Raw genomic sequence first — 13,832 nt, forward strand, 5'->3', positions numbered from 1 at the left:
TATGAAAATATAGTATGTCGATAAAAAAAATGAAAATACAGTATGTCGAAAAAAAATGAAAATATAGTATGTCGAAAAAAAAATGAAAATAAAGTATGTCGAAAAAAAAATGAAAATATAGTACGTCGATAAAAAAATGAAAATATAGTATGTCGAAAAAAAAATGAAAATATAGTATGTCGATAAAAAAATGAAAATAAAGTATGTCGATAAAAAAATTAAAATAAAGTATGTCGATAAAAAAATTAAAATAAAGTGTCGAAAAAAATATGAAAATTTAGTGTCGAAAAAAATATGAAAATATAGTATGTCGATAAAAAAATGAAAATACATTATGTCGAAAAAAAAGTGAAAATATAGTATGTCGAAAAAAAAATGAAAATAAAGTATGTCGAAAAAAAAATTAAAATATAGTATGTCGATAAAAAAATGAAAATACAGTATGTCGAAAAAAAAATTAAAATATAGTATGTCGATAAAAAAATGAAAATACAGTATGTCGAAAAAAAAAATGAAAATAAAGTGTCGAAAAAAATATGAAAATATAGTATGTCGATAAAAAATGAAAATATAGTATGTCTATAAAAAAAGTGAAAATATAGTATGTTGAAAAAAAAATGAAAATATAGTATGTCGATAAAAAAATGAAAATATAGTATGTCGATAAAAAAATGAAAATATAGTATGTCGATAAAAAAATGAAAATACAGTATGTCGAAAAAAAATGAAAATAAAGTATGTTGAAAAAAAATGAAAATATAGTATGTCGAAAAAAAAATGAAAATAAAGTATGTTGAAAAAAAAATGAAAATATAGTATGTCGATAAAAAAATGAAAATACAGTATGTCGAAAAAAAAAATGAAAATACAGTATGTCGAAAAAAAAAATGAAAATATAGTATGTCGATAAAAAAATGAAAATACAGTATGTCGAAAAAAAATGTGAAAATATAGTATGTCGAAAAAAAAATGAAAATAAAGTATGTTGAAAAAAAAATGAAAATATAGTATGTCGATAAAAAAATGAAAATACAGTATGTCGAAAAAAAATGTGAAAATATAGTATGTCGAAAAAAAAATGAAAATAAAGTATGTCTAAAAAAAAATGAAAATATAGTATGTCGATAAAAAAATGAAAATACAGTATGTCGAAAAAAAAATGAAAATAAAGTGTCGAAAAACATGAAAATATAGTATGTCGAAAAATAAATGAAAATATAGTATGTCGATAAAAAAATGAAAATATAGTATGTCGATAAAAAAATGAAAATACAGTATGTCGAAAAAAAAGCGAAAATATAGTATGTTGATAAAAAAAATGAAAATATAGTATGTCGAAAAAAAATGAAAATATAGTATGTCGATAAAAAAATTAAAATACAGTATGTCGATAAAAAATTAAAATACAGTATGTCGAAAAAAAAGCGAAAATATAGTATGTCGAAAAAAATATGAAAATATAGTATGTCGATAAAAAAATGAAAATACAGTATGTCGAAAAACAATGAAAATAAAGTATGTCGAAAAAAAAATGAAAATATAGTATGTCGATAAAAAAATTAAAATACAGTATGTCGAAAAACAATGTGAAAATATAGTATGTCGAAAAAAAAATGTGAAAATATAGTATGTTGAAAAAAAAATGAAAATATAGTATGTCGATAAAAAAATGAAAATAAAGTGTCGAAAAAAATATGAAAATATAGTGTCGAAAAAAATATGAAAATATCGTATGTCGATAAAAAAATGAAAATACAGTATGTCGAAAAAAAAGTGAAAATATAGTATGTCGAAAAAAAAATGAAAATAAAGTATGTCGAAAAAAAATGAAAATATAGTATGTCGATAAAAAAATTAAAATACAGTATGTCGAAAAAAAAGCGAAAATATAGTATGTCGAAAAAAAAATTAAAATAAAGTATGTCGAAAAAAATATGAAAATATAGTATGTCGAAAAAAAATGAAAATAAAGTATGTCGAAAAAAAAATGAAAATATAGTATGTCGAAAAAAAATGAAAATACAGTATGTCGAAAAAACAATGAAAATAAAGTATGTCGAAAAAAAAATGAAAATATAGTATGTCGATAAAAAAATGAAAATACAGTATGTCGAAAAAAAATGTGAAAATATAGTATGTCGAAAAAAAAATGAAAATATAGTATGTTGAAAAAAAAATGAAAATATAGTATGTCGATAAAAAAATGAAAATAAAGTGTCGAAAAAAATATGAAAATATAGTGTCGAAAAAAATATGAAAATATAGTATGTCGATAAAAAAATTAAAATATAGTATGTCGATAAAAAAATGAAAATACAGTATGTCGAAAAAAAAATTAAAATATAGTATGTCGATAAAAAAATGAAAATACAGTATGTCGAAAAAAAAATGAAAATAAAGTGTCGAAAAAAATATGAAAATATAGTATGTCGATAAAAAATGAAAATATAGTATGTCTATAAAAAAAGTGAAAATATAGTATGTTGAAAAAAAAATGAAAATATAGTATGTCGATAAAAAAATGAAAATATAGTATGTCGATAAAAAAATGAAAATATAGTATGTCGATAAAAAAATGAAAATACAGTATGTCGAAAAAAAATGAAAATAAAGTATGTTGAAAAAAAAATGAAAATATAGTATGTCGAAAAAAAAATGAAAATAAAGTATGTTGAAAAAAAAATGAAAATATAGTATGTCGATAAAAAAATGAAAATACAGTATGTCGAAAAAAAAATGAAAATACAGTATGTCGAAAAAAAAAATGAAAATATAGTATGTCGATAAAAAAATGAAAATACAGTATGTCGAAAAAAAATGTGAAAATATAGTATGTCGAAAAAAAAATGAAAATAAAGTATGTTGAAAAAAAAATGAAAATATAGTATGTCGATAAAAAAATGAAAATACAGTATGTCGAAAAAAAATGTGAAAATATAGTATGTCGAAAAAAAAATGAAAATAAAGTATGTCTAAAAAAAAATGAAAATATAGTATGTCGATAAAAAAATGAAAATACAGTATGTCGAAAAAAAAATGAAAATAAAGTGTCGAAAAACATATGAAAATATAGTATGTCGAAAAATAAATGAAAATATAGTATGTCGAAAAATAAATGAAAATATAGTATGTCGATAAAAAAATGAAAATATAGTATGTCGATAAAAAAATGAAAATACAGTATGTCGAAAAAAAAGCGAAAATATAGTATGTTGATAAAAAAATGAAAATATAGTATGTCGAAAAAAAAATGAAAATATAGTATGTCGATAAAAAAATTAAAATACAGTATGTCGATAAAAAAATTAAAATACAGTATGTCGAAAAAAAAGCGAAAATATAGTATGTCGAAAAAAATATGAAAATATAGTATGTCGATAAAAAAATGAAAATACAGTATGTCGAAAAACAATGAAAATAAAGTATGTCGAAAAAAAAATGAAAATATAGTATGTCGATAAAAAATTAAAATACAGTATGTCGAAAAACAATGTGAAAATATAGTATGTCGAAAAAAAAATGTGAAAATATAGTATGTTGAAAAAAAAATGAAAATATAGTATGTCGATAAAAAAATGAAAATAAAGTGTCGAAAAAAATATGAAAATATAGTGTCGAAAAAAATATGAAAATATCGTATGTCGATAAAAAAAGTGAAAATATAGTATGTTGAAAAAAAAATGAAAATATAGTATGTCGATAAAAAAATGAAAATATAGTATGTCGATAAAAAAATGAAAATATAGTATGTCGATAAAAAAATGAAAATACAGTATGTCGAAAAAAAATGAAAATAAAGTATGTTGAAAAAAAAATGAAAATATAGTATGTCGAAAAAAAAATGAAAATAAAGTATGTTGAAAAAAAAATGAAAATATAGTATGTCGATAAAAAAATGAAAATACAGTATGTCGAAAAAAAAAATGAAAATACAGTATGTCGAAAAAAAAAATGAAAATATAGTATGTCGATAAAAAAATGAAAATACAGTATGTCGAAAAAAAATGTGAAAATATAGTATGTCGAAAAAAAAATGAAAATAAAGTATGTTGAAAAAAAAATGAAAATATAGTATGTCGATAAAAAAATGAAAATACAGTATGTCGAAAAAAAATGTGAAAATATAGTATGTCGAAAAAAAAATGAAAATAAAGTATGTCTAAAAAAAAATGAAAATATAGTATGTCGATAAAAAAATGAAAATACAGTATGTCGAAAAAAAAATGAAAATAAAGTGTCGAAAAACATATGAAAATATAGTATGTCGAAAAATAAATGAAAATATAGTATGTCGAAAAATAAATGAAAATATAGTATGTCGATAAAAAAATGAAAATATAGTATGTCGATAAAAAAATGAAAATACAGTATGTCGAAAAAAAAGCGAAAATATAGTATGTTGATAAAAAAATGAAAATATAGTATGTCGAAAAAAAAATGAAAATATAGTATGTCGATAAAAAAATTAAAATACAGTATGTCGATAAAAAAATTAAAATACAGTATGTCGAAAAAAAAGCGAAAATATAGTATGTCGAAAAAAATATGAAAATATAGTATGTCGATAAAAAAATGAAAATACAGTATGTCGAAAAACAATGAAAATAAAGTATGTCGAAAAAAAAATGAAAATATAGTATGTCGATAAAAAAATTAAAATACAGTATGTCGAAAAACAATGTGAAAATATAGTATGTCGAAAAAAAAAATGTGAAAATATAGTATGTTGAAAAAAAAATGAAAATATAGTATGTCGATAAAAAAATGAAAATAAAGTGTCGAAAAAAATATGAAAATATAGTGTCGAAAAAAATATGAAAATATCGTATGTCGATAAAAAAATGAAAATACAGTATGTCGAAAAAAAAGTGAAAATATAGTATGTCGAAAAAAAAATGAAAATAAAGTATGTCGAAAAAAAATGAAAATATAGTATGTCGATAAAAAAATTAAAATACAGTATGTCGAAAAAAAAATGAAAATATAGTATGTCGATAAAAAAATTAAAATACAGTATGTCGAAAAAAAAGCGAAAATATAGTATGTCGAAAAAAAAAATGAAAATAAAGTATGTCGAAAAAAATATGAAAATATAGTATGTCGAAAAAAAATGAAAATAAAGTATGTCGAAAAAAAAATGAAAATATAGTATGTCGATAAAAAAATGAAAATACAGTATGTCAAAAAAAAAATGAAAATATAGTATGTCGATAAAAAAATTAAAATACAGTATGTCGAAAAAAAAGCGAAAATATAGTATGTCGAAAAAAAAATTAAAATAAAGTATGTCGAAAAAAATATGAAAATATAGTATGTCGAAAAAAAATGAAAATAAAGTATGTCGAAAAAAAAATGAAAATATAGTATGTCGATAAAAAAATGAAAATACAGTATGTCGAAAAACAATGAAAATAAAGTATGTCGAAAAAAAAATGAAAATATAGTATGTCGATAAAAAAATGAAAATACAGTATGTCGAAAAAAAATGTGAAAATATAGTATGTCGAAAAAAAAATGAAAATATAGTATGTTGAAAAAAAAATGAAAATATAGTATGTCGATAAAAAAATGAAAATAAAGTGTCGAAAAAAATATGAAAATATAGTGTCGAAAAAAATATGAAAATATAGTATGTCGATAAAAAAATGAAAATACAGTATGTCGAAAAAAAAGTGAAAATATAGTATGTCGAAAAAAAAATGAAAATAAAGTATGTCGAAAAAAAAATGAAAATATAGTATGTCGATAAAAAAATTAAAATATAGTATGTCGAAAAAAAAATGAAAATAAAGTATGTCGAAAAAAAATGAAAATATAGTATGTCGAAAAAAAAATGAAAATATAGTATGTCGATAAAAAAATTAAAATATAGTATGTCGAAAAAAAAATGAAAATAAAGTATGTCGAAAAAAAATGAAAATATAGTATGTCGATAAAAAAATGAAAATACAGTATGTCGAAAAAAAAATGAAAATATAGTATGTCGATAAAAAAATTAAAATACAGTATGTCGAAAAAAAAAATGAAAATAAAGTGTCGAAAAAAATATGAAAATATAGTATGTCGATAAAAAATGAAAATATAGTATGTCGATAAAAAATGAAAATATAGTATGTCTATAAAAAAAGTGAAAATATAGTATGTTGAAAAAAAAATGAAAATATAGTATGTCGATAAAAAAATGAAAATACAGTATGTCGAAAAAAAATTAAAATAAAGTGTGTCGAAAAAAAAATGAAAATATAGTATGTCGAAAAAAAATGAAAATACAGTATGTCGAGAAAAAAAGTGAAAATATAGTATGTCGAAAAAAAAATGAAAATAAAGTATGTTGAAAAAAAAATGAAAATATAGTATGTCGATAAAAAAATGAAAATACAGTATGTCGAAAAAAAAAATGAAAATATAGTATGTCGATAAAAAAATTAAAATACAGTATGTCGAAAAAAAATGTGAAAATATAGTATGTCGAAAAAAAAATGAAAATAAAGTATGTTGAAAAAAAAATGAAAATATAGTATGTCGATAAAAAAATAAAAATACAGTATGTCGAAAAGAAAAAGCGAAAATATAGTATGTCGAAAAAAAAAATTAAAATAAAGTATGTCGAAAAAAATATAAAAAATATAGTATGTCTATAAAAAAAGAAAATACAGTGTCGAGAAAAAAAGTGAAAATATAGTATGTCGAAAAAAAAATGAAAATATAGTATGTCGAAAAAAAAATGAAGATATAGTATGTCGAAAAAAAAATGAAGATATAGTATGTCGAAAAAAAAATGAAGATATAGTATGTCGAAAAAAAAATGAAAATACAGTATGTCGAAAAAAAAAAGTCAAAGTATGTCCAATAAAGTCAAAAAATTTAATAGTATAGTTTGTTGAAAAAAAAAAAAGTCATAGTATAATATGTCAAAAATATGAAAATATAGTATGTCTATAAAAAAAAAGTGAAAATATAGTATGTCGAAAAAAAAGTGAAAATATAGTATTTTCGAAAAAAAATGTGAAAATATAGTATGTCGAAAAAAAAAAAAGTCATAGTATAGTATGTCGGAAAAAAAATGAAAATAGTATTTTTAAAAAAAAAGGTGAAAATATAGTATGTCGAAAAAAAAAAAGTCATAGTATGTCCAATAAAGTCAAAAAATTTAATAGTATAGTTTGTTGAAAAAAAAAAAAAGTCATAGTATAATATGTCAAAAAAAGTGAAGATATAGTATGTCGGAAAAAAAATGTAAATATAGTATGTCGAAAAAAAAAAGTGAAAATATGTCGAATAAAGTAAAAAAAATAAATAGTAGTTTGTTAAAAAAAAAAAAACGTCATAGTATGTCGAAAAAAAAGTGAAAATACAGCATGTCGAAAAAAAAGTGAAAATATAGTATGTCGAAAAAAAAGTGAAAATACAGTATGTCGAAAAAAAAGTGAAAATACAGTGTCGAAAAAAAAGTGAAAATACAGTATGTCGAAAAAAAAGTGAAAATATAGTATGTCGAAAAAAAAGTGAAAATACAGTATGTCGAAAAAAAAGTGAAAATATAGTATGTCGAAAAAAAAGTGAAAATACAGTATGTCGAAAAAAAAGTGAAAATATAGTATGTCGAAAAAAAATGAAAACAGTCGAAAAAACAAAACGTCATAGTATAATATAGTGAAAATATAGTATGTCGAAAAAAAAATAAAAATATAGTATGTCGAAAAAAAAAAAGTCATAGTATGTCAAATAAAGTCAAAAAAATTAATAGTATCGTTTGTTGAAAAAAAAAAAGTCACAGTATATGTCGAAAAACGTGAAAATATAGTATGTCGAAAAAAAATGAAAATATAGTATGTCGAAAAAAAAAAAAGTCATAGTATGTCGAATAAAGTCAAAAAAATTAATAGTATAGTTTGTTGAAAAAAAAAATTAAAATAGACTGTCGAAAAAAAGGTGAAAATATAGTATGTCGAAAAAAAAGTGAAAATACAGTATGTCGAAAAAAAAGTGAAAATAAAGTATGTCGAAAAAAAAGTGAAAATATAGTATGTCGAAAAAAAAGTGAAAATATAGTATGTCGAAAAAAAAGTGAAAATACAGTATGTCGAAAAAAAAGTGAAAATATAGTATGTCGAAAAAAATGTGAAAATATAGTACGTCGAAAAAAAAATGAAAATAGAGTATGTCGAAAAAAAAGTGAAAATATAGTATGTGGAAAAAAAAAATGAAAATATAATATGTCGAAAAAAAAGTGAAAATATAATGTCGAAAAAAAAGTGAAAATACAGTATATCGAAAACAAAGTGAATATAGTATGTCAAAAAAAAAATTAAAATAGAGTATGTCGAAAAAAAAGTGAAAATAAAGTATGTCGAAAAAAAAGTGAAAATATAGTATGTCGAAAAAAAAGTGAAAATATAGTATGTCGAATAAAGTCAAAATTAATAGTATAATTTGTTAAAAAAAACGTAAATGTTTGTACCGGTAATCACAACATTTGAGCGTGTTCCATTATGTTTTATAACCCACTTCCACTCCACGTTAATTGGTTTGGGACGGCACTTAATTTGACGGACCCTCCACGCTAACGTACAAACAAGAGTGGAAGTGTAGGGAGAGGGTGGATAGACCCTGAATAGACTGAGGAAGTGGGAATGTGGCTGAAGAGGAGGGAAACAAACAAACCCCAACAGTACCAAAAAACAAACAAATAGTTTGTGTATTTTAAATATTAAGTAATTTTTTTATTTATTGATAAAAGTATCTGTGCAAAGTTCAGTTTCTAAAAATATAAAATAAAAAGACAGGTTCTTTCACACAAGATGATGATTGAAACATTGATGGACCACAGAACTTCTAGCTGGTATATATATGCACATTAAACACCAGGATCCAAGAGCCATTCAACCATTTATTGAGTGAGGATAATGGAGCATTGTGATGATTTTTCTGTACAATATATTTGCCATGCTTACCACATTACAAATATTAAACAAAGAGGTACAAAAATTATCTTATTAATGCATCAAATTCTTAAGGATGAAATCCTTTCAGGTTCTCCATCCGGATCCTAATTATAACAAACAAACAAAATTATACGACCACTTTTTTTCTGAAGTTAAACAAGATTGCAGATTACTTACCGGGGTTTGACTTTCTCTCACAGGAAAAGTGGCCGATATCACACAGCTCCAGAACAATACCGTGATCTGTTAAGGAGTTGGATATTTAACATTAAATTAGGATTGATAACAGGTAGAAATAACTCAAAGGATATAAACCATATGTTGTGTAAAACAAATCGTCAGAATCATTATGAACAAACTTACTGTTGTGGCAGCATGGTACTCAGACAGAGGACATGTCCAAACAATTCACTGCATGGTGGTGTGGCAGCATGGTGTCAGACAGAGGACATGTCCAAACAATTCACTGCATGGTGGTGTGGCAGCATGGTGTCAGACAGAGGACATGTCCAAACAATTCACTGCATGGTGGTGTGGCAGCATGGTGTCAGACAGAGGACATGTCCAAACAATTCACTGCATGGTGGTGTGGCAGCATGGTGTCAGACAGAGGACATGTCCAAACAATTCACTGCATGGTGGTGTGGCAGCATGGTGTCAGACAGAGGACATGTCCAAACAATTCACTGCATGGTGGTGTGGCAGCATGGTCTCAGACAGAGGGATCTGAACAGGCCACACCCAGCCTTTATATAACCTCCCCTTCTCCAGACTCCTCCCCTGCAGCATCAACAGGTGAATCTGCACCCACTACTACCTGGGCTGCGGGAAGGTGAATAACGGAGTGAAATGAGCCGGAGGTATCTGAGTAGCAGCCATGATAAGAGCTGGTTGAAGTCTCTAAATGTTGAGGAAAAGGTGCTTCAATGCTTCCTTTATTATCTCCTTTAGCAGAGGATACACTGGAGCATCCTTTATTTAAGGATAGGAGATAATGCCGTCCCACTTTTAAAGCGACGCACTATTCTGCCGTTCATGAAAACAAACGATATGCTTATCGTGCATAATATTTTCATACGGTCATATACTAATTGGGAGTCATGTTGATAAATATGAGTGACAAACATTTCATTTCACTTTATTTATGTCGAATAAGTAAAAAATAAGAAAAAAAACAAAAGAAGATTAAGAAATATAATGAACAGTAAACCTACTATAGCGAACAAATAATAACAAATAACAAAAAAAAAGTGAAATAAACAAGTGCAATACTTCAGTCAATGCAATATGTACAATATAAAAAATAAAAATGAAAAAATGCCTGTGCACTATTTTTATATTATGCAACCTCTACGGCTCCTATATATATATATATATATATATATATACGTATATATATATATATATATATATATATGCTTCTATATTTACCATATACCAAGTATTTCCTTTATTATTGTACTGTATATTATTTGCATATACACCTTTTTTTATTCTATTACTGTAAATGTATTTTATTATCGTTTTGTTATTTATTATTATTATTATTATCATTATTATTATTATTATTATTATTATTATTATTATTATTATTATTATTATTATTATTTTTATTATCATTTTTATTTAATATTATTTTTTGCTACTTAACTTACTGTTTCACTGTTTTTCTTAATGGAGCTTTCGAGTATTTCACACGATTGTACTTGTATAACCAGTGTGACAATAAACATCTTGAATCTTGAATCTTGAATAATAATAACATAAATAAATATTACATCCAAAAAGGAGTAGAAGAAATATACATTTAATGGTTCTACACCTTCTCCATAACTCAAACCTGTAGGTTATTCCTTTTTTATTTCAATTCCAACCTTGGTAATGAAGTGATAAATTTCACCGGTTGTCCACGTTAGGTCAGATAATATTTATTATATGTTGAAGTAAAGTGTTCCAGCAGCAGAAAGACCGTGGGTGAAGCACGGAGGAAAGCATACACCTTTTGTAGTCCATCTAAGGAACATTTCACCACAGCAGACCTGCGTCAATAACACCTGCCACCATTTAATTTTATGTGGAATAAACTGAATTAAAAAGATGTAGGTTCATCAAAAATAATATTTTTTATATTACAAATAACAGCTAAAATTAGTAATATATAGCCCATATGTCTTGCTAGCTGTCTGGTTTCTCAGAGTGCAGTTGTGCTTGTTTTTCAGCTCTGTTTAGATGTCACTGCAGATCAGCAGCTTTCACAGAAATTATACATTTATGTGGTATAATCTTTCTTTTTTAGAATTAAACAGATGACAAAAAGTCAGATGTCAGTCTCTGTCAATTTTGACCAAATATGTGGTTACTGGGTTTTGGCTTTGTGGGCCACATTTGTCCAGTTATCCGCGGTGAGAATGGGAATAGTCAACAGAAGAAATTTCCAAGATGAAGTTTATTTGCTTGATCACACTTTGACATCTTGCGGCTTCTTAGAGAATCTCCGTCCGCAGCACCTGCCTTCCACGCGGTCCATCTTCGTGATGTAGAGGAGAGGCTCGATGCTGCTGCTCAGATCCATGATGGAGAACACGCTGATGCTGATCTGGCAGCGGAACTCCACAAACGTATAGTACGACGCGAAGGGCATGAGGGCCACGGGCGGCAGGTAGTTGGCCACGACGATGGCCAGGATGATCAGCACCATCCTGAAGGCCTTCTTCTTTACCGGGTGCATCTCCTCCTTTCCCGCAACAGATCGTCTGAGGACCCAGATGACGGAGATGTTGCAGAAGATCATGACCGCGAAGGCAAAGAGGATGATGCCGCTGAAGACCTCGTTGACGCTCACCATTCCCAGGGTGCTTTTGGTGAGGCCGTAAGCCAGGATGAGGCCCCAGACCACCACGGAAATGCCAATGCGGATCTTACTGTCTCGAGTACCAGTGAACAGTACTGGGTGGACCACGGCCGTGTAGCGGTCTAGGCAGATACACACCTGGAACAGCAGATCAGTGAAGGACTATCACACCACAGTACTTAAATGCATTTCCACGACTTTAGACATTGAACTTCCTGGCTGATTAAGATGGACCTGCTGGATGCTCACATGCAACAGGTTAAGTAAGATGCAGGTTCATAGAAGACCTGAATATGAAATCCAGCGTGGCATTTCTTATACTTTGGCCTTTGTTTAAAGGGACTATTTGTAACTTTCAGAAATGCTTGTTAACAGCGACACCTGTGGCCGTGAAATCAACGAAAGTCAGCGTCGGGCTCGCGCTTGCTCGCTCTTAATATACCTGAACGAGCATCGCTCAAAACAGTGAGGCGACACACGTCAACTAAAACCACAATTTCACTCTATATTTCAGCTGCTTGGCAGTAATGTTAGCTGACCAGACGAAGGTCTCTCCATGAACATGATTTAGATCTGATCCTAGTGTTGGCTTTTCCTTCCTAAGTGCAGGCTGAGACAGCGGGGCTCTGCAGCGTGTCTCCCTGCTCTCTCCGCCCGCAGCCGGAGAGAGCAGGGAGACACCGGCACCCGGTCGGTAACGAGAAGACAACGTAACTCTCTGCAGAGCTCCGTCACTTCACAAGACACGGGAAACCTCTGTTGGTCTAGGGGAGCTGCAGCATTTATTTCTGCACAAACGTCCCCTGTACATTCACTAGATATTCTCAGAGCTAAACTAACTCTTCTGCAGTGTGGAGTGAGCGCGCGTTGACGTCTAGAGGTGGAGTGAGCTGAGCGAGAACGCGCACGCTGTCTGAGTGAAGACGAGCAGGCAGAGGAGGAAGGTACAGCGGTTACACGCGAACGCGCATGTGCGAGCGCGCATGTGTGCCAACCCGCTACATTTATACGCTTACAAAGTTACAAACAGTCCCTTTAAGGATGCAGAGATTTATCCCTGCTCAGTACAGTATTATATACAAACTCACCAGAAAGAGTGGCGCAGCGTCCTTGATCCCATACGCGAACCTCTGAAAGTACGAAATCCGACTGTCGCCCAGCAGCAGCCGGTTGACCATGTCTATGGGCGTCATTAGGCAGAAGTAGGCGTCCAAGATGGCCAGGTTGAAGATGAAGATGTCAGTGGTGCACGAGTCACTTTTCTTTGTGGCGATCTGCCAGATGACCAGGACGTTACAGGGCGTCCCCACCGCCAGGTTGAACACCTTGACGCCAAAGTAGAAGATGAAGGCAAAAGGGGCCGCGACGCACGCTGGGAACTCGTACCAAGGTGGAGTACCACGGGGGCCACCGGGGATGGTAGAGTTCACGTCGTAGAGGTTGGTGACGGGGTTCAGGGTGGTGTTGAACATTGTGGGGAAGAAGTGCTGAGGGTGGAAGGAGAGGATGATATGAGAAAGAAAGGGTTAATTATTCACATTTCATTTTTCTACATTTTGACCTGGAATGCCAGTCACATGTTTTAAAATCTAAACTTTACAGTCAAAATCATAGCAACAATTCTGTCCTCACTCAAAACAAACTATTATTTATTCTACTCACGCATAAATGCTCCAAACAGAACAACTCACGAGGCCTATACAGAACAACCAGACCACAATCTTACCTGAACAGAGTTCACAGTGTCCTTCAGTCACAGTCTTCTTTACTTGCTGCAAAATCTTTTCTGCATTAGATCACCGGGGGCCACGGCCTTATAAACACACTCCACTGGGACTAATGCCATCGTTGGATTGGACCAGTCTGAGCGGCAATGGCTTTCTCAACCCAATGTGGTGTCCAACCCAGGCTGTGATTGGACAGTAATGCAAAATAGAGTTGCTGAGACATCTTCGGTGATTGGACGGTTTCGTTACGTACAAAGGGGCGTGTTTAGGTTGAGTTAGACGCGGTTGGCGTTATGTCCTTGTAGAGGT

At 28.5% G+C, this 13,832-nt stretch overlaps 1 protein-coding gene across 1 annotated transcript; it reads right to left on the reverse strand.

The window, feature by feature from the left end:
- Positions 1–11,208: 11,208 nt before the first annotated feature.
- LOC119484871 (G-protein coupled receptor 4) lies at positions 11,209–13,268 on the reverse strand. The gene is made up of 2 exons (XM_037764030.1): positions 12,885–13,268; positions 11,209–11,934 (listed from the first exon to the last, which is right to left on the reverse strand). Exons 1-2 carry the CDS (start codon positions 13,266–13,268, stop codon positions 11,404–11,406), a joined length of 915 nt encoding a protein of 304 aa, XP_037619958.1. The 3' UTR covers positions 11,209–11,403.
- Positions 13,269–13,832: the final 564 nt, after the last annotated feature.

Source organism: Sebastes umbrosus, chromosome 3 (assembly GCF_015220745.1).
Source record: "Sebastes umbrosus isolate fSebUmb1 chromosome 3, fSebUmb1.pri, whole genome shotgun sequence".
NCBI classification, from domain to species: Eukaryota; Metazoa; Chordata; class Actinopteri; order Perciformes; family Sebastidae; genus Sebastes; species Sebastes umbrosus.

Coding starts and splice junctions, on each gene's coding strand:
- LOC119484871 (XM_037764030.1), bottom strand. CDS start 13,268: ATGTTCAACACCACCCTGAACCCCGTCACCAACCTCTACGACGTGAAC. Junction 11,935..12,884: donor ACGCTGCGCCACTCTTTCTG/GTGAGTTTGTAT, acceptor CTGCTGTTCCAG/GTGTGTATCTGCCTAGACCG.